General features: G+C 37.7%; 1 protein-coding gene across 14 annotated transcripts in view; it reads left to right on the top strand.

Annotated features, from left to right (window-relative positions):
* SOX6 (SRY-box transcription factor 6) overlaps positions 1-25,298 on the top strand; it is a 377,057-nt gene that overhangs the window by 335,033 nt on the left and 16,726 nt on the right. For 9 of the 14 annotated variants that reach the window (XM_042907313.1, XM_042907310.1, XM_042907307.1 and 6 more), the window contains 2 exons: positions 20,775-21,008; positions 23,661-23,877. In XM_042907313.1, coding sequence (XP_042763247.1) covers positions 20,775-21,008; positions 23,661-23,877 — 451 coding nt within the window. The remainder of the gene's footprint in view (positions 1-20,774; positions 21,009-23,660; positions 23,878-25,298) is intronic. The other 5 variants (XM_042907314.1, XM_042907311.1, XM_042907315.1 and 2 more) reach the window with 1 other exon arrangement.

Genomic DNA, 25,298 nt, shown 5'->3' with positions numbered 1-25,298 from the left:
ATCTACAAATTCATTGGTGCTGGGGGCTTAGGAAACATGTGTAAGGTCTTGTTATACTTTGAAGCAGTTGAAGGCTTACTATGTACTGAGCACATAAAATGTGTTAGCTCCTATGCGGGACATGGAAGAGAGGACTTGATTAGTGGAGTCAGTCACCATGTATTAAGAATGATGAACAGCTGTTTAACTTCTTATCGACTTTTCCCCTCTCCTTGTTCTCTTCAGGCAAGATGCGATGGTTGTCCCAACTCTCCTAATTTCAAGGTTGCAAAGTACAGTAGGAGGGGTGATGGCCCAGTTATTGGAAGGTTTGGATTAAGGCTCTTTTACTAAAGGATGGCAAACAAGTGACTAATGCCTCCTTATCTTTTAAAAGATGTGTTCTATATTCCATTATCTCTAAAAATGGTCCCTTCCAATTCCAAGATTGTCAGTAAGGTCTTTTTGGACACAGAGTGTGTTTCTTATAAGAAAGATGATCTATGCACAATAGCTTCCACTTAGTTTTTTTCCAGAGAAATAAAAGAGGAGACCAGTACCTTTGAGAGCATATTTGTGCCACTTGTTGAATCCAGTTTTCACATCCCTTTAACTTTTCTTTTTTATTAATGAGCAGCTGTCTCTCATTGTATTTCACAGATGGGCCCCTCCTTTCTCTCTCTCTCCTCTCCTTCTCTTCTCCCAGCGATAACTGTTGTGACTTGCCTTCTTTTTCATATTCTTTCTATCCTGTTTCTTCTCTCTCTCTCTCTCACTGGGGATCTCTAAAGAGATACTTTTTTTTTTTCCATTTTGCAGACTATCTTGAGTAAGAAAACATTTTCCTAACACCTCTTTTAATTCCACAGTTCAATCATTGTGTCCCAGCCTCAGAGGAAGGCTGCACCATATTTTGATGTGGGGAATCAGGGAATTTGAGCTCCTAAAGGGATGATCATTGGCCAGACTTCTAGACCCTGGGTTGAAAACTAAGTGGAAGCTATTGTGCACAGATCATCTTTCTTATAAGAAACACACTCTGTATCCAAAAAGACCTTCTGGACCCTGGGTTGAAACTGTGGTGATGATCATTGGCCAGACTTCTGGACCCTGGGTTGAAACTGTGGTGATGTGTCCTCCATGTATAAAAAACTTGCATTGATTTGAGTGGAAATGGATACATGCACCCAGAATAGTCCCTTTTAGAACTGTTGCTCTCAGATCCTCAGATTTGCTTAGAAGACTTTTATAGATTTGTACTGAATTGTGAATTGGATCCCAGCCAACATGGCCTTAACCTTTCTGAAAGCTTTATTTTTTGGCAAACTTCTGATTGCTTCTATGTTTTATACCTCAGGTTAGCTCTATTATTGTCAACTTAAGCTCTCTGATTGTAGACCAATGAGAGAGAATGCAACTTTTCCTCTTTTTTCTTAAAAATGCACCACTTAATACTAATGTTTTTCTCTTAAAAATTCTACTTACCCTTTGATTCGCACTCTGATAAACCTGTGAAACTTTTCTCATTCCCTTTCCCCTCCCTGGGTCCTTCTTATTCCTGGTGGAAAGGGAAGATTGGTTTGAAGATACATGGCTCATTCAAGGCAGCAGAGGGGGGCTGTAGTGTAATCTAGGGTGGGGTGCAAGGGCTACAACTGCTTATACTTTGGAATATGAAAGTCATTATTATTTCAAGTCCAGAATACAGTGCTTCCCATGCAACACTTAGATTCTCAGAATTGGAATAAAGGAGTGGCATCATCAAAATCACAGTTCCAGCCAAGAAATCCCTTCATAGAACCCTAACAAGTGGCCATCTCTATTCTGTTCAAACGCACCTATTAGTCTATTAACAGAAAGCTACTTCTTGAGAAGCTCATTCCAATTCTAATTATTAATTCTTTGTTATTGGGAGCCAGAATTTGTCTCTGTTTCCTTATAACCTCTACCCAGTGGCTCTAGTCTGACTTTTAGGTTCCAAAAAATAAAGCTTACCATTTCTCCACATGACACCCCTTCAGATATTTGCTCACGGACTAGGAGACTTAAATTCCAGTTGTTCCACACTTGGCAGGTCACTTTCCATTCCTGAGTGTTCTCATCTGTAGCTAAGGAAGTTGGTCTAGGTTATTTCTAGTTGGCAGTTTTTTAACTGTCTTATTATACTGCCATGTAATTGAAATCATTCACCTTTAAGTCAACTAGAATGTAACAAGTATCAATTCTGGACTACACCATCCTTTAAAGAAATGAAATTATTATAGAAATATCCCATCTCTATAATGAGATGTCTTTGCTTACGAAGGAATCCAAACACTAGAGTACATATTAGGCAGATAAGGTGAGGAATCCTATATATTAAAAGAAAAGACTGAGATAAATCAGAAGGGAGCACTAATCAGAGCTGTGCTTATGGGTCTGACCTTCCATAGCTGCCTAACACAGTGTTTCCAGGAATCTTAGAGAAATGAATAGACAAAGCATTTTCTATGGAACCAGCAGGCTGGGGTCTGAAACCAGGATCAGTAGCCAGGGAGGCCCAAGGCCTGATGAGGAGTGAGTAACAGCCACAGGCTGGGAGATAAGCAGAGTTCACAAAGCCCTTGGCTCTGGACTAACTCTGTTGTATGAGTATCACAAAAATGTATTTTACTGTGGATATAAACAGTTTTAGAGGATCCTGTGCACCAGTTTATATCAGCACTATATATAAAGTACCGCTCTCTTAAACAAGCAAATAAACTTCTCTTAAAGAAATATATTTGCTGTGTCTTAAAAGCTCCCAAATAACTTTTAATGTTGGTGGAAAACAATTTCCATTGAACTCTCCAAGTGATGGATAGTCCTGATGGGGCAAGAGAGTGAAATGTCAAGATTCTTGTATAACTCCATCCCCTAATACTTCATAAAGGGAACTCAACCTGCTTCTCAGAGTTGCTTAAGCTAGAAAGCCCAAAGAGCTAGCCTTCCTTTACTGAGGAACCTAGCTCTGGCCAGTAGCTGGTTTCTCACTGGCCTGGCTTCTTCTCTAAAGAAGTGTCAATGGCAATATATATATATATATATATATATATATATATATATATATATATATATATATATATAAAACCAACGCCGCTGCCATCACCACCACCACCACATGCACACACACTCAAACACACACACACACAGTCTAGTTTTCTGATTGAATATCATCCACCCTAGTCAAGAAATGCTTGTCTATGCTATTACTGAATCACACAGAAGGACTTCCCCAACTTGTCTCAGAAACTGGGCCACAAAAGATTAACAACATCTTCCATGAAAATTAGACCCAAGATAAGAACAGCCAGCATATGGTCCCAGTGGGACTGCAAAATCAGTCCATGCTTCCTCAGTATTATGTATGTCTACTTCACATATATTAGAGTAAACCCTGGCTGATAGAGGTCTCTCTGTCATGTTTGGACTGACTATGTAGCCCTTCGGCTATGCACCTTGTCTGGTTACCTGTCCCAGAATCATCTTCTCTTGGCAGCAAGAGCCATTTGACTTGCTGTCTACAGGCTATTGAATTCAGCCCAACATTAAGCTGGTGGAATTTAAAGAGCACCAGGCCAATTTGGAATACTTTTTAAACTCTTTCTGCCAAACTTCCCCCCGCCCCACCCCCCAATTGGTCCTTTCCTTTTTTTCAAGTTCTGATAATTGTGCTTATAATTTATTTCAAAAAGTTGATAACCACCTAGCTAGCTCTTTCTCATTTTCTCTTACTGACTTCTTAGCTTTTTTCTTTAAGATATTTTTATTTTTGCATATATCCTTCTTTCATATTCATTGTCTCATTTTACTCTGCTTGTCTAACACTGTTTGCTTGTGCCCACTACCTATCATTTCGTACTCTTTAGCAATAGTTCTTTGTAGACTGAATTGCCAGTACCAATAGCCAGGCCTTTCTAAGCAGGATCTGCCCATGTTCGGGGGCCCCCAATCTTCCATTTTACCTTCATGTTTAAGTTATAATTTGCTGATTACCTCTTATGTGTACAGCACATATGGGCATGGAGGGAAGGATTTCTTAACAGATGGACTTCACTCTATTGTCCAAGAGCTAGTAATGTGGTTGGGATTATAATATTAGCACACACAGAAAGCAAAGCAACCTAAGGTGTTACATGTTCAAGTGCATCATTAGAGAAACAGAAAAATAAAAGTGCTATTTAGAGGAGGAAGCTACAGTGCTTTGTGAAAAACAGTGATTGTTGGAGTCCTGATAGAAATATAGGTAGAGATAAGCCCAGGTTTGGATGAGCAAAGAGAAGGGGAAGAACTTTCAGTTGAGGGAATAATCCAAGCAGATGCAGGAACAGTAAAGCATACAGATATTCATAACAAAGTTCCAGAAGGGAAGAATGACTTTCCTCACCCTTGTGTTCCCTACCAAGCCCAGCAAAAGTCGTGCATATATTCATACTCAGTAAATACTTAAGGAATTGAGCAGGTTATAGAAATACCTGGGTTCCATATTGTGAATGGCCTTGAATGTCAGGCTCAAGAATTTGAACTTTGCTACCAAATAAACAGCCATTAACCTTTAATTGTTCAAGATTGACTTAGACTACAGAAGTTAAAAATAATGGAAAAGCAGCAGTTCATTTAGTCTGGGGAATCTGTTAATCTCTTTATTCTTGTGTTTTGTTTAATATTGTTTCCGGGCGGATGTTCAATGGGCATCTTTTCATATAGCATCATCAGAGAGCTGAGTATGTGTTGGGAGGGTTTTCATTCAAGTCATATTAAAAACACTTCTTTTCTTCCTGGGTATATTACTCATTAAAGTATGATTTCACTTAGTCTGATGGGACTGATGGATGTCTAACAGATTGTTCTCTCTTGTACTTACTAGTGGAGAGGGTTTTTTTCAGTTGTTTTTGTTCAATGAATACTTACCCGTAGACATGATGCCCCATATTGGGTCTTGGTACCAGAGGGAAGCAAGTGTGTAAGAATCCATTGACATTTGCATTATACTGTAGACTGTTAAATTTAGGAGTAGGCTGTAAAGAAGTAACTCCGAACTAAAACTTAATATCCCAAGTCTCAGCCCCAGAGATAATTTCATAAGCAATGTATTCAACCATTTTAAATTTATACTAAAAATACAAATTGCAGTTTACTGGTTTACATATATATTTCATGGGAGAGAAATCATTTTGTGCTGCTTCAATATAAGCTCACTTTTCACTGGGAAGGCCAATCATACCTGAGGACAAAATGGAAAAGTCTACTCCATGTTGCAGACTTACAGAACTACTAGTAGAGGAAAAAGAAAAACAATTGTCAAATGTCCCTGAAACTACCTTGCCCTTCATTTATTACAGTATCTCGATCAAGAATCCTAATCCTTTGTTATTCCAATGAGTCCTTTATAAAAAGCTGATCCATAAATTCTGGCCAGGACTGAGCAGCATAGTCAGGTTATAGTTTCCACATGTGGGAACTGGGGGATATGAGATGGTCTTTTGAGGTTAGGTCCTATGCATATTCAGTACATTTTAGCTTTTTATCATAGAGACTGTTTTAAATATTTTTAACTTTGGGGCAGAGGACACTCCATTAAGTAGTAAATTACACTCCCCAGCTAACTTGTGGGTCGTTTTATAACTACTCTGAAGGACAGGACTATGTAGTATAGGACACATCACTCAGGTATGGGGAAAGACTGGAAAGGGAACAAATATGAGTTGAAAGCACTTGATATGTCCTAGGTACTGGAATAGACTCTATTACTTCTCTCTTGCCATTATTACTGCTACTATTTCTACGGGCGACTACTGTTTAGTGAGTGGTTCCTGGGATCCAGTCACTGAGCTAAGAAATTTTACATTCCCATTTAATCTTTACAAGGATCCTGCCAAGTAGAAATGATTAACTCTCTTTTGTAAGGAGACGAGATTACCATTTTAGAGAAAGGAAATAATTTTCCCAACTTAGGGAAGATCAAATATAGAGTTAAAACCCAGATCTAAGCCACACTGACTCCCATTTTTCTGCAAGATGAGCTGATTGAGTTGGTTGCTTTTGTTGGAGTAGCTTTTCCCTGTTGGTTTTCATTAAAAAGAAGGAAAAAAAAAGAGAACTAGAAACTTTTATTTAAGCTTATTTATTTATTTTGAAAAGGAGAGAGAAAAAGAGTACAGGGGAGGGGCAGAGAAAAGAAGAGAGAGAGAGAATCCCAAGCAGGCTTTGCACTGTCGCACAGAACCTGACACCGGGCTTGAACCCATGAACTGTGAGATCATGACCCAAGCTGAGACCGAGAGTCAGATGCTTAACCAACTGAGCCACCCAGGCACCCCAAGAAATAGAAACTTTTGAAAGTTTTTTAAATCTTTCAAACCATACACATATTAAGTACCTTTCAAATACTTTCACCAGATTCTCGGGGCAAAGAAGTTTTGGCAGATTATGGAAATGAGTTGAGTGGCCAAAATCCTTCTAATATGATTTCCATACAATAACCTAATAAAAAATTTAGTTACTACTGCACCCAGTATCTACATCTCTCATTCTAATAAAAGGAAAATTCCCTGAAACAAATGAAATGGAGAAGAGAAACCAATTAAATGAATTTTGTGGAGTTTTAAAAGCCAAGTCTAGATGCTATTGAAGCAATTCAGTTGACCGTTTTAGACATTTCTTCTGATGGCAAGTGTGAAACTTAAGAGATAGTTGCATCTGAGTTTCTTGTGATATTTGCCAGTTACTAACTGTGAGACCTGGACAACTTAACCTCTGTAAATCTCAGTTTCCTCATGTGGAATAAGGAATGTGAATTAGATGATCTTTAATATCCTTCTCGTGTTAAAATTCTCTGATTCTATGAGCATGTTTCATCTATTTCCTAATGACTCTGCTATCTAGGGAAGCTCCCATCATAGGTCTGTTTGAATACCTGCTTCAGTTGTATGTATTTATGCACACCCTACAATGTTAGAATAGCTTTCAGATTTAATATTTCCAAAAAAACTCATCCTTTCAAGATTACCCAGGAAGTGAGGAAGCTGGGATTTCAGGACTGTATAACAGGGCAAGTCAATAAAAGAACTAAGATCGGAACCAATGATCTCGGAGTCCCAAACAACTATGGGTATATTTTCCCTTCAAAGCCTTATTATTTTACAGATGCTCAAGTAAGGCAAGGTATTTTACAGAATATAAGAAATAAAATAGGATTTATACAAAATCCGATTTCAGAAATTATCAGTTTCTAATGCAACAGGTAGCCATCTGAGTCTCACTCTAAAATTTTCACAGTTGAAGATGTCTACTTCTCTCCATTGTGACATATGAGTACTTACCATATGCCCACTTGTGTACCAGACCTTGGGGAAGCATCCCTGCCCCTTTTGGGGCACACAGTCTTGTGAAGAAGGTGGGCACACACAGTTGATAATTTGGGTAAAACATGGTAAATGTTAAAATAAAGGTATGCATAGGATGCCATGGGAGCCTAAAATACTTAGCCCAAACTGATACACTAGGCAGGACTGCCTAGAGAAGATCATCCCTGTCCTGAGTCGAAGAATAAGTGATTTTAAAGGTGGACAGAAAATTCTAGGAAAAGAAAAGACTGAATGCTTAGTATGAAACAACATGGGGTATGGATAACTAAAAGTAGTTCAATATTATAAATCAAACAAAGTTTGAAGTGGAGAAGCCAAAGTTGGAACTGGAGACATAGGTAGAGGACCAGGTCATGGAGAGCCTAGGACTTCATCTTTTGGGCAACGGGGAACCATTGAAAACTTTTACATATAGAGTAGTCTGGTCAGAATTGCATTTGTGATGGTATACTCCGGCTGAAATTAGGAAGAAGTATGTAAGTAGGGACTGGAGACTCAAATCTGGAAGTAAGCACATCAGTTGGAAGGCTAGTATTTATAACAGTCCAGGAGAGACAGTGAGGCCAAGGCAATCGATGAGTAATAAGGATGGAAACAAGAGGATGGATTTAGTAGTATCTTTGTTAACTAATTCTGAGATTTCCTTCATCTTGGTTTGTGCTCCTTAATTTCATGTAGAGTCTATGGTAGTATATTGAGTTGGATGAAGCCAGAAGCCTCTGAGCAACATGAATTATTTAGTCTACCAGCTTTTTACCAGCTTCTGTATTCTCCAAGGGAATCTACTTGAATCTGAGCCTGGTGCTCCTGAAAACTTAGGAAGCCAGAACCTATTATTGTCTTATTTCATCCACAGTGGTCTCTGGTTCAGACTTAAATGATGTCTTTTTGCCTGGGCTCAACAGCTTGTAAGCTGTCCTCCTGTGCATACAAATAGCAAACAGATAATAAGTAGAATATTTGATGTTCTCTGCCACTTTCAAGTCATTAAAAAGAAAGAATCACATAAGTTATCCCAGTTGCCCTTGGATCCTACAGTTGAAACAAGATAAAGGGCTCTGTTTAGCTATCTGTGTAAAGCAAATATAACTTGAGAATTAAAAAAAAAAAAAAAGTAAACACGGGCACCAAACTGAAAGCAAGAGACTCTTGAAAATACAGACTGGTATATCACTGGTTAGAATTTCCTTCATTTTGCAAAGCCACGAGCCACATGCATCAGCTCACCACAAAGTCATTAAGCCTTTTTAAGCTCAGATGAAAAACATTAACAAATACCACAAAAGGCTTTAGTATAGCCCCTTTGTTCATTCACATATGGCACTTTATAACTCCTGCGCCACTCTGGTCGTGTGTTTGTTTAAGCTGCCTCCATCAGGCTGGTCCTGAAAGAACAAAAGACATCTTGAGCAATCCTAAGCAGGAAATGGGCTAATCTAAACATGGTTTGTGACACTTTAAGTAGAATAGAAAGGGGAGGGATTGATTAGTCATTAATGTCCAATTGGCTCCATATGGATGTTGCAATAATAAAGCCTTTTTTCAGAGCAGTAGCAGAGTTATTGAATTAGAGGTTTATGTTTCCTCAGAGCTGACCTTAGGGAATTCCCTTTTGGTTCTTCTTGTTGATCTTTTAAAGAGAATGGAGTTTCCAATAGGAAAAAAATAGAAGCCTTCTCCACAATAACACTTGCTCATAATCCCGCAACTAAGGAATGTATTAATACGGCATCATTTTAATTCCTGCTATAATTTCAGTCCTTCGTGCTTTCTTTGCATCTTTGGTGGGGCAGTATTTCAGAGACCAATTAGACAGTGGCATGAACTTCATAACTGGTAATGGACTCCTCTAATGTGCTTAGGGAATGGTGGGCTTTGACATTCGGTTATTTCAGATCACTGAAATAATCAGTGACTGGGGTAGCTTTCGGGTTGGGGAAGTGAACTCGACTGAAAGTCAGACGGCCTAAGTTCTAGATCTGGCTCCACTCCTTATTAGCAATATATCGTTAACTGGTTATTACAGAGGAAGGTAGCACAACCCTCTGAGCCTTGGTTTGCTCATCTGTCAAGTGAGGCAAATATATCTACCCTCCTATCGATTTCAAAGCATTGTGAGGAGAATTCAGATAATGTATTTACTGAAAGCACTTTGTAAATATCATTGTATGTAAAACAACTTAAAACGCATGGTATGTCTGTCCTGGAAACTGACCTCCAGTTTAGTCTAGTGAAATGTCTGTTTCCCAAATTCCCAATGGAATTTTTTCATTATGTGTATACTATTCCTATCTATCTATCTATCTATCTATCCATTTATCATCTATCTATCATCTACTTATCTATCTAGTTTATTCAGTGAATTACTTGCTATAAAGTTCAATAGTTGAACTTTAGATTCAACTTAAGTAAGGTAGTTGTTTTTAGTGGGATTAAGGAACTTTAAGATGAAATCAAGGAAATGAAAATTTACCTGTGGACTTCCCCCACATTGAACAAATGAAGAATTAACACCTTAATCAAAGTACCACAGGTAATTTATCTTTTGTTCTTGTGCCACTGGTTCCTATTTTTATACCAGGCTCTAGCTCAGAAGACCTATGCATCCATATTTTGTATTTGCCTTCTTCAAATCATGGCACCCATCAGTAGGTTTCTTTGCTAACCTATCCAGCTAATCTTGTATAAAAGACACAAAGAACAAACCATAGTCTCTACCCCTGGCATCCCTTCTCAGAAGATGAACACATCACCCTAATGATTAAGACTCTTGTTCAGCCATGGAATGTCTTTTCCTGCCAAGTAAACCACTAGGATAGTAAAATTGTTTTGTGTTTCATTTTGTTTTGTTTTTGTAAGAAGAAATCAAATTTGAATTCCAAGCAGCCTTCATATGATGAAAGTAAATTCACTTTCTGGCAATAAGCAGGAATGTGAAGTTAGCGGAACTTCCATAATCATAGACAGACAGTTGTCAGCCATTCCTACAGCACAGTGAGTTGGATTTCTACAATAGTAAGATTTGATGGGATAAACATGATGAAATTAATACCCTCCATCTTTCTTAATTTTTCAAGCCCCCTTCTAAAATTCCTTCATCTTCTATATTTTTGTTTCTGATGCACTCATTACCATTATTTCTATTAACCCAAATAAGGGACTATTAACTGTATCATGTAACTCTTTCCAGAATCCCACATGTGAAAATCAACTATTCTGTTGATAGACTGAAGTAGCCTAAAATACTGTGATTATCAAGCAACCCAATGGTATATATTTATGTTGCTTTTTACCAAGATGCTTTTTGCCCTACTGAATATATATACATATATACATATATATTTATCATCACTATCATCATCATTATTTTAGTCAATGAGACCAACTTTTTGAGTTCACAATGGCCAGAGTATGCTAGGTCCACAGAGGGGAAAAAAACCTTCAGGAAAAATCACTTTTGTTTCTTTGGTTTTCTACTTTATTTTGGTTCTTTGTTTTTGCTTTTTTAAAAAACTAAGTGTTAAAACAATTTTATTTTGAATAATGTCCCTTTGCATGAGAATACTACAATTTGTCCATTCTCCAGTTATTTTCATTATTTGGTTATTATGAATAAAACTGCTATGATATTCTTGCATAAATCTATTTCTGGACAAAGTTTTTATTTGTTTTGGGTAAGTACCTACAAGTGGAAATCCTGAGTCACTGGTAAGTATATATTTTACCTTATAAGAAACTGCCAAGCCGTTTCCAAAATGGTTACACCATTTGACACATTCACCACCAATATATTAAGAGTTCCAGTTGCTCCATATTCTTGCCAATGTTTAGTGTTGTAAGCCATTCCAGTGTGTAGAAAGCGGTATCCACTGTGACTTTCATTTGTATTTTCCTGATGACTAATGATATGGAATACCTTCTCATGTGTTCATTGTTATCAAAAGATAACTATATCTTTTGTAAAGTGTTCATGTCTTTTGCCATTTTTAAATTAGATTGATATTTTTCTGTAGTTCTTCATCTATTCTTGATATAAGTTCTTGTCAGATATGTGTATTCTGAATATTTCTTCCCAGTCTGGGCTTTGACATTTCATTTTTTAACAATGACTTGTGATGAGCAGAGTCTTAATTTGGTAAAGTTAATCTTATCATTTTTCTTATATATATAGTGCTTTATATGCTGTATCTAAGAATCTTTGCTTATTCCAATGTTACTAAAATATTCTCTTATGTATTCATTGAGTTTTTGCTTGTGGTTTGTTATGATTCATCTCAAATTAATTGTTGGGAGTAGTATGTGATAAGAGGTCAAGGCTCACTTTTTTCCACGTATTTATCCACTTGTTTTAGTACTACTTGTTGAAAAGACTATCATTTCCCACTTTAACAGCCCAAGTCTTTATTGAAAATTGACCATATATGTGAAGGTTTAATTCTGGACTCTCAAATTCTGTTCTAGTGGTCGATTTGCCTATGTCATGCTGTCTTTTTAAGTCTAGTTTGTTTGTTTTTTTACAAATGTTACAAAGTATTTGTACTGTAAATCTTGAAATTGAGTAGTGTGACTCCTCCAACTTTTTCAAGTTTGTTTTGGCTGTTCTTACTGCTTTATTTTTTATGTAAATTTTAAAATCAAGTTGTCAATTTCTAAAAGAAATTGTCTTTCAGAGATTTTTTATTGAGGATGGGTTGAATACGTAGATAAATTTGGAAAGAATTAATATCTTAACAATTTGGACTCTTTTGATCTACGAACATGGTGTATTCCTCCATTTATTTAGGTCTTCTTTAACTCAAAAATGTATTGTTTTTAGTGTAGAGGTCTTGCATACTTTTTTGGTTCTATCTATTTGTGAGTGTTTTATTTTCTGATGCTATTATGAATGAAAACCTAAAAAAATTATTTTCTAGTTGTCTGCTGCTAGTATATAGGAATACAATTGATTTCTGTACTTTTATATTGTATAATGCAGTATTGCTAAATTCACTTACTAGTTTTAGTAATTATCTTGCAGGTTCCTTAGGATTTTCTATATAAACAATTATATTATCTATGAATACAAATAGAATTACTTATTCTTTTCCAATTTGATGCTTTCTATTTCTTTACCTGCAGAAGTGTGTTGATAAGCGATGGTAAGAGTAGACATCCCTTGCCTTGTTCTTCACTCTTAGGGGAATAAGTATGATGTCCTACAGGTTCTTTTTAAATGCCCCTTATCACACTGAGGAGGTTCTCTTCCATTACTAGTTTCCTGTGGGCTTTTAACATCAGTGGGTATTGAATTTTGTTAAAACCAGTTTCTGAATCTATTGTGATGATCATGTTTTTTCCCTTTGTTTTGTTATATAGTGAATTACATTGCCTGATTTCACAAGTTAAATTAATGTTATATTCCTGAGATAAATTCTACTTAATCATGATTTATTATCTCTTTTACATATTGCTGGATTTAATTTGCTAATATTTTATTAAGAATTTTTGCATTTATGTTCAAATCTTTGTCAGGGTACGATGCCACCTCATAAAATAAATTTGGGGCCACTCTTTCCAACTCTACTTATCCTATTTTGTATAAAATTATTTTAATTTTTCTTTAAGTGTTTGAAAGAGTTAGCAGTGAAACAATTTGGGACTGAATTTTTCTTCATGAGAAGGTTGTTGGTTATAAATATAGTTTCTTTATTAGCTATACTAGTATTTAGGTTTTCTATTTGTTCTTGAGTAAATTTTAGTAGTGTGTGTCTTTCAAGAAATTTATTCATTTTATCTGTTTTTAAGTTTATTGGAATTAAGTTATTTACAATAGTCTTTTATTATTCTCTTAATGTGAGTAATATCTATAGTAAAATTCCCTCTTTCAATCCAAATACTGGTATTTTTGTTTTCTCTCTTCGTTGATCAGTCTTACTAGGGGTTTATCAGTTTTATTGATCTTTTTGAATGATTAATCCTTGGCTTTGTAAATTGTCTTTATTGTATCTGTTTTGTATTTCATTGATTTCAACTCTATCCATGCTGAATCTGTGATTTTATTTGAATTATTTAATTTGTTTATATTTAAGGTCATTATTGAATTTGATGGGCTTAAGTCTTACAATTTGCTATTTTTTCTTCTGTTTTTGTTATTGTTGTTATCATTATTATTACAGTTTTATTTCTCTAGAGCAGTAAGATTCACAGTAAATTTGAAGGAAAGATACAGGGATTGCCCTTTCCCCCACACATGCATGGGCTTTCCTGTTGTCAACATACGCCACCAGAGTGGTACATTTGTTGCAATGGATGAACCTATCTTGACATATCATAATGACCCAAAGTTCATAGTTTATCTTAGTGTTTACTCTAAGTATTGCACATTCTATGGATTTGGACAAATGTATAGTAACATATATCCATCATTAGGAATCACACAGAGTATTTTCGCCGTGCTAAAAATCCTCTGTGTCTTGTCTGTTCATCACTCCTTCCCTGACCCATGGCAACCACTGATCATTTTACTGTCTCCTTTTCAGTCCTTTTTCAGTCTTCCATTTGAATTATTCTACTGGCATGTTAGCTATACCTTTTTGTATTTTGTTTACTTGTTGTTTCTAGTGATTTACTATGAATCTTTGAGTCTTCTTACAGTTAAAATTATACCACTTTTTATAAAATAAACCGTTAACAACTTAATACCAGTTAGTACCTTATCCTTTGTGCTAATGTGCCATTGTTCTCATGTTTTACTTCTTATAAGTCCCACAGTACAGTGTTATATTTTATATTAAATAGTTCCTTGTCTTTTAAAAACATATACAAAATCAGCTGTTTATTAATGAAATCCAGAGAGGAAACAAAGAGGGATTTTTTTGTTTTTATTTTTTTAGTCACATTTATCATTGTTGATGCTCTTCCTTTCCTCATGAATATCTAAGTTTCTGTCAGAAATTATTTCCCTTCATCTTGAATGATTTTTTTGAATATCTCTTTTGGTATGAGTCTGCAAGTAATACATTTTTTCAGCTTTTATTTATCTGGAAATATATTTCACATTTGTCTTTGGAGAATATGTTCTGAATTTGAGCCATCTCTGAATTGATTTATTTAATTTCAGCATTCTAAAGATGTTCTTTAGTCTTCTGGCCTTCATTGTTTCTTATGAATAATTAGTGATTATTTATATTATTGTTACTTTGTATGTAATGTGCCCTGTTTCTCTGAAATTTTCCCTTTGTCTTTGGTTTTCAGCAGTTTGACTAGTGTCTAGGTGTGGTTTTCTTTGTATTTATTCTAACTGCACTTACCTGAATATCTTGAACCTGTAAGTTGATGATTCTCACCAAATTCAGATAATTTTCAACCAGTGTTTCTTCAGATATTTTTCAGTCATGATTCTCTCTCTCTTCTACCTGGAACTTCAGTTACACATATTCTAGGACTCTTAGTGTTGTTCTACATATTGCTGAGTCTCTGTTTATGTTTTTAGCTTTTTTATTCCTTTTGATTTTGATGTTTTTTCTTTTTTTTTTTTAATGTTTGTTTATTTTTGAGAGAGATAGAGACAGAATGTGAGCAGGGGATAGGCAGAGAGGGAGGGAGACACAGAATCCAAAGCAGGCTCCAGACTCTGAGCTGTCAGCTCAGAGCCCAACGTGGGGCTCAAACTCACAAACTGCGAGATCATGACCTGAGCTGAAATCGGAAGCTTAACCGACTGAGCCACCCAGGCACCCCTCTTTTGTTGTATTTTCAACTTCACTGACCCTTTATCTGCACTCCAAACTTCTGTGAAATCCAGTGAATTTTCATCTCAAATATATTTTGCAGTTCTAGAATTTCCATTTCTCTTTCAAGTTTCATTTCCCTGCTGAAGCATCCCCTGACCCTGTCTATGTATTCATTATGACAATCTTTTCTTTTAAGTTCTCAAACATATTTATAATGGTTACTTTAAAGCTCTTGTTTGTTAATTACACTATGTGAGTCATCTCAGTTTCTCCTTCTGTTGAGGTTTTATTTGTTTGTTCTGTTTTGTTTGGTTGTTCTTATCTCTGGGTCATATTTTAGTGGTTTTTTTTTTTGTACAACTAGTAATCTTTTACTGTATATTGCATATTGCAGATTATAAATTATAGGTTTATTATAAGTTCATTAGTAATCATTGAGATTTATTGAGAATTATTCAGAGGTAATTTCTCATTTGATTTCCATTTTGATGTCTTCTTGAATATATTTGTTCATGTCACTACCCCACTTAAAAACTTTGAAGACTTCTTCACTTGGCATTCAAGGTACCTAGAAATCTGTCTTCTACTTCTCTAATTTCATCTTTTGGTGCTCCCCTATATTCTTCTATAAGCCCAAGCCAGAGTCAGCTTCTTTTTATTCCCTAAAACTCTACCACCATTTTGTTGTATCTCTGTGTCTTTATTCACACAGATTCTCCAGCCTAGAATACTTTCGCACCCATACCTGCTGGTAAATTTTTCCTCTTCCTTTAAGATGCTGCTCAAGCACCACTGCATCTCTGAAGCCTCCCTGATATTCATCTCTGTTCCTTCCAACAACATTAGTAGCCCCTCTCCTCTGCTTTCATAGTACTTTTAAATTACCTTTGTTGGCACTTATGCTGTTTTGTAATTTTCTATTTATGTGTCTGTTTCCCTCACTGGACCAAATCCCTTTTAAAAAAGGCACATGTGTTATCATTCTTTGTATACCCAATCACAATGTTGGGTCTATCTGAAATTTGTCAGAAGTGTTTGCTGAATTAATGCATAAATAAATGATTACTAGGCACATTATAGAATTAGCCAAAGTTCTTCTTTAGGGAAGAACACACATACCAAACACTTACCACTTACTCATTCACTCACATAACCCTTGGAATTTACCCAGGAAGGGGGCCTCTCTAGGATTAGTTCAGGACCATTGCCATAGGCTATGATGGTTACACTGGCCTTCTTTCCAGCCCACCTGGAAAAACTCAACTTTCTGTCTTCATTTTAAATCATTTAAATCACAGATTCCTAAGGAGGTCTTTGCCTTGGCAATTTCTGTTTTCTACCCATAGACTATCTTTCTTTGTCTAACTGAAAGTTTGCCTTTACTGAACTATGATATGGGAGACAAAGGATGAATTAATCAAACCAAGCCCCCTGGAGAAGTTGAAGAGAGCAGGAATTCCTGGTGTACAGGGAACAGTTCTTTCCCGTGGTGCCTAGTGTGGTGTTATTGACCTCCTGGCCTTTCAGTACCTGTCATTTATGATTTCTATTGCTTTTAATTAAAGACACTTAGGTCGGCCTGAAAGTAGTAGTCTCTAGGTACATAGCTTTTGGTCTAGGCTTTCTCTAACTGCTTTCCATGAGGAGATGTATCATGAACATTGAACTCACAAATGATTCCTCTGCTCTTAAAAGTAAAAGGCACTCCATCATAGAATTGTGAGACATTCCCTAGGACCATTCTGGATTCTGACGGAGAGCACTGACTATTTATTTATTTATTTATTTATGTTTATTTATTTTTATGAGAGAGACAGAGTGCAAATGGGGGAGGGACAGAGAGAGGGAGACAGAATCTGAAGCAGGCTGCAGGCTCCGAGCTGTCAGCACAGAGCCAGACATGGGGCTCGAACTCATAAACTGTGAGATCATGACCTGATCTGAAGTCGGACACCAAACAGACTGAGCCACCCAGGCACCGCTTATTTATTTATTTTTGAAGTTTGTTTGTTTGTTTGTTTACTAAGGGGGGGGGGAGGGAGGGCAGTGGGGGAGGGGCAGAGATAAAGGGAGAAAGAGAATCCTAAGCAGGCTCCACACAGCACAGAGCCTGACACAGGGCTCAATCTCACAAACTGTGAGATTGTGACCTGAGCCCAAATCAAGAGCTGATGCTTAACCAACTGAACCACCCAGGTGCCCTAGTATTGGCTATTTTAGAATGAAGTGCTTTTTTTTTTTTTTTTTTTTTAGCTTGGTGTTATTTTCAAAAATGAATGAAGCAGTATGAAGTTACACTTGATATGTAGATTTTAATTATAACAGAAAGTGGATTTTAGTCTTCAAATGTTCAGACTAATAATAGCACACCTTTTGAAAACAATTCTATAGTATCCTATAGAATCTTCCTCATGTGTTTAAAAAGGTTTATATAATATACAATCTTCATTTTAAAATTTTGGACTTTATACACACATATCCAGTCATATGTATTTCTACTGCTGCCACAATAATTCCCTAATCATTTTGTCTTATGAAGCAAAGTTTAGGTAAGTTAAGGAGCACTTTCTAAATATTCTTTTGGTTTTGTGCCCTCTTAATACTTTCTTAAAATTCTGACTCTGATCACATATCAGTCCAGTATAAAAGTGGTTTCAAACCTTGGTCTCCCTGGATAAGTCTCTACTCAAGTCTTGGTTCATTGATACAACATTCCTAATTTAGCTCATTCATTTCTATGTCCTCATTCATTTTTACTTGACTTTCCTTGGAAGAGAGGAGAGGAGGCAAGATAAAAGAGATGCATTTTCTATTTTCTATTTCTTCATTCACATTTTTATACCTTGTACTGTGCTTGAATTTCTCAATTTATGGTGAGTCCCAGATATCTGCTCTGTAAATGAATTCAATGTCATGTAGACAACATGCACTATGGGAGAAAGGGGCAAGGTTGATGTAGGGTAGTTGGTGGGGTGAGACCTGAGCTCTGTTCCTTGAAAGAAGAATAGGAAGTGTTTGTTAAGACTGAGGTACAGAATGAGAGGGAGAGAGATTGGGCATATGTATGGCATGTCTGAGAGAATCAACTGGTATGGAGTAGAGGATCTACTAAGAGCCGAGTCTGAAAAGCCACCATGATTTCCATCAGTCCATAGGAGACTAAAACTTCCCATTCACAATGAAATACATCTTTTAAATGAACAAATAAATGGAAGCTGACTATTTGGTTTTGCTAGAGGTAGAGAGAAAGCTATGACGGTAAAAGCAAATCTCAAATGTTAATCACCTGTGGCATAGTAGTTACCTTAGAATACTATTGAAATGTTTTTGCCTCTGACATTCTCCACAAGCCTGTCTCCTTTTATGTGCATGCATGCAAGTATATAAATTGCTGAATCCATGTCAGTTGTAAACTAATGGCACTGAGGGCATCATAAATTACCATGGTGATCCTCAGGAGAAGACACTGTCGTATCTGAATGAGTGTTTCACTTCCAGAGTAATGTATGCCTTCATCTGGCCCAGCAGTCAGCATATTGCCCTGTGTTGATGGATATTGTCAGCTGGAAGCTACACTACATTTCACTGCACAATAAACATGGCTGTCAAACCCATATAAAGTGAAATCAATTTATCCTGTATGGTCAGTGCATTTTAAATGAAATTAATGTACTGTGGGTATGGTGGCAAAAAGGTAGCAGATTAGTTATGCATCTTGGGATCCGAGACGTTTCATGTAAGGGATCATTCTGTCTAGTAGGCCTAAAAGAAGGGCTGTTTATAAAATATATTATTTTTGCATGGTCTTCGCAAAGTGGCCCCTCTGCCCTCTTTCATGTTTAGAAAAGAATTGAGAATATTAGCCAGTCGGGGCCCCTTTATCCTGTCTTTTGTTTGCTATAAATGATGATCATATTTGTCAAATAATAGTGCACTTTAATGTTCTAATTTATTACTAGCTCTGACACAAACAAATTTCTACTTAATCAAGGTATCTAGAAATAGAGTAGAAGGGCCAGAGATTGATTGGGTCATGTTGTTCCTGTATAATCACTCCACTGAGCTGAAAGGCTTTACTTTTTCCAGAAAGTGGAAATGTTGGTTTTAATGTGTATTTTGCTTCTAAACTTTTGGGAGTTGGCTTTCCTGTTTATACAGCAGAAAACCTGGCTGAGGCCATCAGTCGAACCACTTTACGTTTAACTATAGAAGTTTTCAATCTATAGGGGGATATGTCGTAGATGCCACACTGCAAAGCGTATATCAGTATGTGACACTAGCAGCGTTCTTGAAAACAAGCAAGAGCTGTGTCCATTCATTTATTCACTCATTTACTCATTCACCAATTTAACATATTTTACTAATTCAGTCTCTATATGCCAAGTGCTTCACCAGAGCCTAGGGAGACAGCAGTTGAAGGAGAGCCAGTTCCTGCCTTATTGTCAAGGAACTTTCAATCTAGCATGTTACTAGCTAGAGTCATCCCTTCAGAAACTATAAAATATCAGAGGTTTAGATAGAGTTTTATAGGGGAATGTTAAAGGACTATGCTTAAACAGCAGACAACTGTATCAGGACCCTTGAAATAAATGCCTTTGAGTCTACTAGTTTGCATATAAGTTGAAAACCAATCTTTTACTTAATAAATATTTATTGAATATCTACAATGTGGGAAATCCCGGGGATACAAGAATGAGTAAAACAGAAACACCAACTTTAGGGGTTTCATATTCCTTTGGATGGAGTGGAAAGATTAGAGAGAGATAGTTACATAAACAAGTAATTTCATGTAGCATAAAAGAAAAAGGAACGAATGCAGCCTGGGGAACGTCATTGTGAATGCTGCTCCAATGGCTTGAATTACCCTTCCCGTCTGCCTCCCCCTATTCACGCGATAATTTTTATTCATCCTCCACAAGAGAGCTTACCCTTCACCTTTCCTAAGAGGCATTTGCTGACTGTCTTGTCTGATGCCCTTCTGGTACCCTGTATACTGCAGTATTACAGCATTTATCACACACTATTATAACTGCCTGGGGCCCATATCCCCTCTGATCTGTGCGCTCCTTAAACGCAGGGATTGTTTTTATTTACCTTTACATCCCTAACCGCTGCCATAATGCCTAACTCATAGTAATTGCTCAATTAATATTTTCTATTGAATTTGCTAATTCATGAAGCACACCACACGTGACTAGGTCTTGAAGGATGAGTGGGACTTAGTGGGACCTAGTGAAGGAGTAGAAAGGGCTTCCAGGCAGCGAGAGGAGTGCTGGAGAGGGCACAATATTGTGAAAGAGAATTCTATTTGAGGTAAAGAGATAGTTTGAAGTGGCTGCGGTTTTTGGCAAATGAGGCTAAGATGATAGGTGAGAGCCTGCTTTTGAAGGGAAGACTCGCATCAGGAAAGGTTACCATAAAATAATGCCAGTCATTGCACAATCACCACCTGCAAGTGCCTGTAGTAAAAATGTACTAGGTGCACAAAACATACAAAATTAATTCTGCCCAGTGTGTCTTTGAGGCCTCCATCAGAAGGGCCTATAGAATTGTCATTTGAAACTGTCTTCTTCCAAGAGGTCACTTAAAACGAAGAGAAGGGCGTAGGGAAAACAGCTGAACCAGGCGGCAAGCTGTGTTACGTTACTCAGATAATAATGTTTGCACCCATCTTGTTCTTCCTGCCCTGACATTACAGGAAGTAAAGCAATGAATGGCTCTGCAGCTAAACTACAGCAGTATTATTGTTGGCCAACAGGAGGCGCCACTGTGGCTGAAGCACGAGTCTACAGGGATGCCCGCAGCCGGGCCAGCAGCGAGCCACACATCAAGCGACCAATGAATGCTTTCATGGTTTGGGCGAAGGATGAGAGGAGGAAAATCCTTCAGGCCTTCCCCGACATGCATAACTCCAACATTAGCAAAATCTTAGGTGAGTGCAGTCGCTGATGCTGACCTCCTACCCATCGAGTGCCCCCCAGAGTGGAAAACAGGGGCATAACTTGTCACCTAAGGGAGACCGTGGTTTGCAGAGGTTAGATGTAGCTCAGCAAGCTGCCACAAGAGACTTCGTCACCATCTCTGTGTCCCCCACCCTTCAGTGTGGCATTTAGGTTTAGGGGTTGTGTATCCACGAGGTGCCAGGGAAGGACTGACTAAAAAACTTATTTTAGAGACAAAACTATTTATAGTGTGTTAATACTGTGAATTTGGCAACTGTGAAAGGTACTGCTAAACCGGATTGGTGGAGACAAGCCTTATCTCCTTTTCTTATTCAGTCTTCTTAAATCCCTAAGTTGCTCCGAAACCTTGGAAACATTCACAGATCCTACAGTTTTCTGCTTTAGTGTTCTTGGGTTCATATATCCTTCTGAAAGGACTCGTCAGGAACTAGGGTGAGCCCCAAAATAGTGTGAAATTCATGGAGTGTTGAACAGTGCCTCTAATGATAACTTTAAAACTTGTAAAATGAAACTACATTTACTTTAATAAGATATGACGAGTTCAAATTTCATAGCAGTGAGTTGAACACATAGACCACAGGGCAGAGGCCCGTTTTGTGGTAAATTGCCAGAGTGATTCTCCCGTTTCTCAGGATTAAACTCAAACCTCGTTCTATTAGTGTAAAGCTTGCTAGTGCAGATTATACAGTTTGGAATTATTACGTTCAACATATTGAACATATTTTATTCAACATGTAGCATTACAGTCAACATGTTTCCTCTTTAAAAAGAAAAAACACAGAAGGCACTGTTCTATTTAAGCTGTCATGATGTGACAAAATCTCAAAGGGAGCCGTTTAAGAAGCTGAAAAACATTACAGACTTAAACTGTGGTTTTCATTTTTTAAATGTTTTGTTCAAAAGCAATAAATATTTAACCTTAGTAAATATCAGTGATCTGGACATACACAAATACACGTTTTGTCACTGTATAAATAATTTAACTTGATTCTGAGACATTGTGAGGCAGTAACCTCTAAGAAAATTTAAAACACACATAAGATCAAATAGTGGTGAAATGTTAAAAAGTAAGTTTTTCCCTTTTATTCCTTGAGATATTTGAATTTCAAGATGGATGCCAAATGTCACTACAATTAGGTAGGGTTTTATTTTTAGAGTTTCTGAGATATACACAGGGATAGTATTATTCTTTTGAATTTAAGTACCTTTGAAACCAAAAGGTTCCTGATGGACATGTTAATTTTGTTTTTCTAATTAATAGACGTTTAAAAGAAAATCAGTTTCTCTGTCCTTGAATTTGATACCTAATTTTGAAATTTTCTTTTCTCCTTCTTCTTCTTCTTCTTCTTCTTCTTCTTCTTCTTCTTCTTTTTCTTCTTCTTCTTCTTCTTCTTTTGCCATTTTAGTAGCAGCATGAGTAAGCTCTCAGATGGGCATAGAAACTCTCTGTTTCCATCTTGGCAGCTGTAGGGAATCTATATTCTTGGTGTGCACCCTGTGAAAAAAAATTATTAAGAATATAGTAAGTGTATTCATTAAAATATAAACTTTGAAGCACAAGCATTTCAAGAGTGCCAAGAATCCTCTGTTAACTGGGGCTTTAAGCTACTGGGAGTCAGCAGAACACGGAGAAGTCTGTCTGTGTAGACTTTCTACACAACTTTTGCACAACAATCAGGAAAGAACAGGGATGGATGTGCTATTAAAGCAGACCAGGATACTGCTGGCTACAGAGAAGATTTGTACGACTTTCCATTTGTTTATGTATGAAAAATCTCCACTGAAGATTAGCTAACATCCAGTCAGCACAGCTGTTACCGCTTTATTCACCAGCGACACACAAAAATGCAATTTGATACATGTAAAAAAACACATCCCTTCTTCGTCAAGTGTTTAGGTAATTCTTTATAAACAATATTAGAGAAGTGAATACTTTTCCTTCTTCCTCTATAAACCACATTAAAAATTTTTGTGCTGTCATTGGTACAGCTCTGAATGAACATTTGTAGTACTTGAAAATGGTATATATCATTCCAACTGTACCTTCCGGTTCGAAAGCTAGAACTTAAGTAGAGTTTAGGCTTTTTAATTACCCTAGGCCAGGGGAGACAGTGCGCACAGTGGGTTTTTATATATGGAAGGATACCAACATCCGCCGACACCTTCTCAGTAAGTAGCTTCCCTAAAGATGCCTGGACAAGTTGACAGACGTTTGAATCTCTGAAAGCGGGAGAGCTTTTTCTGAGAATCCTGTCAGCCTTGAGAGTATGCTTTGGAAGTTTCAGTTTTTCACCCTTTGAGAGAGATAGACGACCAATAGATGGGGGAAGGACATTGGGGTAGGAGGCGATCTTTAAGCAGCAGAGACATGTTTTAAAATAATACACTTTTTGTAGCACCAGCTTTAAGTCATTGAAAGAAATAATGTAATAAATGTTGCCATATACAAAATTATTCTTTGCTCTATGGTCTATACAAGACTGCTGGGGAGGCTCAGTGGGATGCGGTGGTAGGAGCTACCCAGAGCCACAGGTGAGTAAAGCGGTGGGAAGGTATACCCAGTAGTTTCCATGAATATGTTGCCTTGACCACTTGGGTACTTAACGGCTGTTTTTGTTTAGGGTCTCGCTGGAAATCCATGTCCAACCAAGAGAAGCAACCTTACTATGAAGAGCAGGCCCGGCTAAGCAAGATCCACTTAGAGAAGTACCCGAACTATAAATACAAACCTCGACCGAAACGCACCTGCATTGTTGATGGCAAAAAGCTCCGGATCGGGGAATATAAGCAACTGATGAGGTCTCGGAGACAGGAGATGAGGCAGTTCTTTACCGTGGGGTGAGTGTTCCTGAATGTGGCCACCTGGGCTTTCCCCTCCCACTAGGAAACCACAGGATGGCTACTGGCAGTGTATTTGGGAAGGAGATTGGGGAAGGAAGGAGATCAAGACCTATCCAGGGACTAGGCTGTGGTGATCTCTGCAGTGTCTCTCTCTCTGTCTCTGTCTCTCTCTGTCTCTGTCTCTCTCTCTCTCTCACACACACACACACACACACGCACGTGCGCACGGTCTTGCAGCCTGGCTCCTGCTCAACACCTCAAAACAAACCTGGTCGCCCCTCTCCTTGTCTCGCAAACTAATCTTAGATGTTCAGTGCCCACACACAATGTTTCTGGTAGTTTATTTAAGCAGACATATGGGGAGAAAAAATAAAAACTAACCTTAAGAAATCCCCAGAAGCTTTCCAGCTTCTCTGGGTGGTGCTTCTGACTCTAATCACAATAGTCTGCTTTTGTTGTGGGATCTACCACAAGATAATTGGCCTTGACATTGGTTAGAGGACCTCATTTTTGGCGTAAGATCCAGAACTCCTGTTGCAGTAAATTATTCTGTGGTGGAAGCAATAACAATGCGGATTTTCTTGCTTAAATCAGAAACTAGACATGTTTTTGATATCTTCAAGTCTGATTTCATGTCATTTTGTTTAAAAATTAGGTAATAGATTTCTGGTATAAATTTCGAGTTGGCTGACTGGCTGTCTGCATTTAAAAGAGGCCCTCTGTAACCACAGCCATGGGGATAAGCGGGGATGCAGACGCCTGTAGGTTCCAGCACACCCAGACCTAGAGGCACAGGGGTGATAAACCAGAGGACCTTGCTGGAGGCACTGGCCTGACGCGGCTGCAGTCAGCTTGGGAAGATACTTGGCACGGGGCTTGAGAGAGAGAAATGGAGTTAGAGGCAGCTGGGCTCACTGTTAGCTGGGAGGAGCCATGAGGCGCTATGCCGCACGCCAGGGCACATGGGACAGCCTCACCTGGAGCTGAGAGATGTGCCTCAGAGGAAAAGTAAAGACCTGCTTAGTTTTAAAGACACTGAAGACAACAACCTCATGGAACAAAAAGTTGGTTTCAGAAGCATGTATTTAAAGCATAAAATTAATTTGGAATAGTAAATTAAAAAAAAAAAACAAAAACAAAAAAAACCACGCCAATGCAAGCGGTCTGGGCCATGAATCTGTGCCATACGTGAGAGTGCTCTAGAGAGGAGCACTGGAGTTTGACCACCAAGGTTCAAACACTGGGCCACCTGCCCGGGCAAGTTATTGAACTTCTCTGAGCCTCTGTTTCCTCGTGTGTGAAACGAAATGAATAGTGGTACTGATGTCGTACAATTGTTGAGAGGATTCAATGAGGCAGTGTTTTTGGAAGTACTTTTATGGTGCTTGGTACAATATCAGTAAAGGTGATATTTTACC

This window comes from Panthera leo, chromosome D1 (genome assembly GCF_018350215.1).
Source record: "Panthera leo isolate Ple1 chromosome D1, P.leo_Ple1_pat1.1, whole genome shotgun sequence".
Lineage (NCBI taxonomy): Eukaryota > Metazoa > Chordata > Mammalia > Carnivora > Felidae > Panthera > Panthera leo.
Note: the sequence above shows the minus strand (reverse complement) of the source record. Positions and strands in the feature narration are given on the sequence as shown.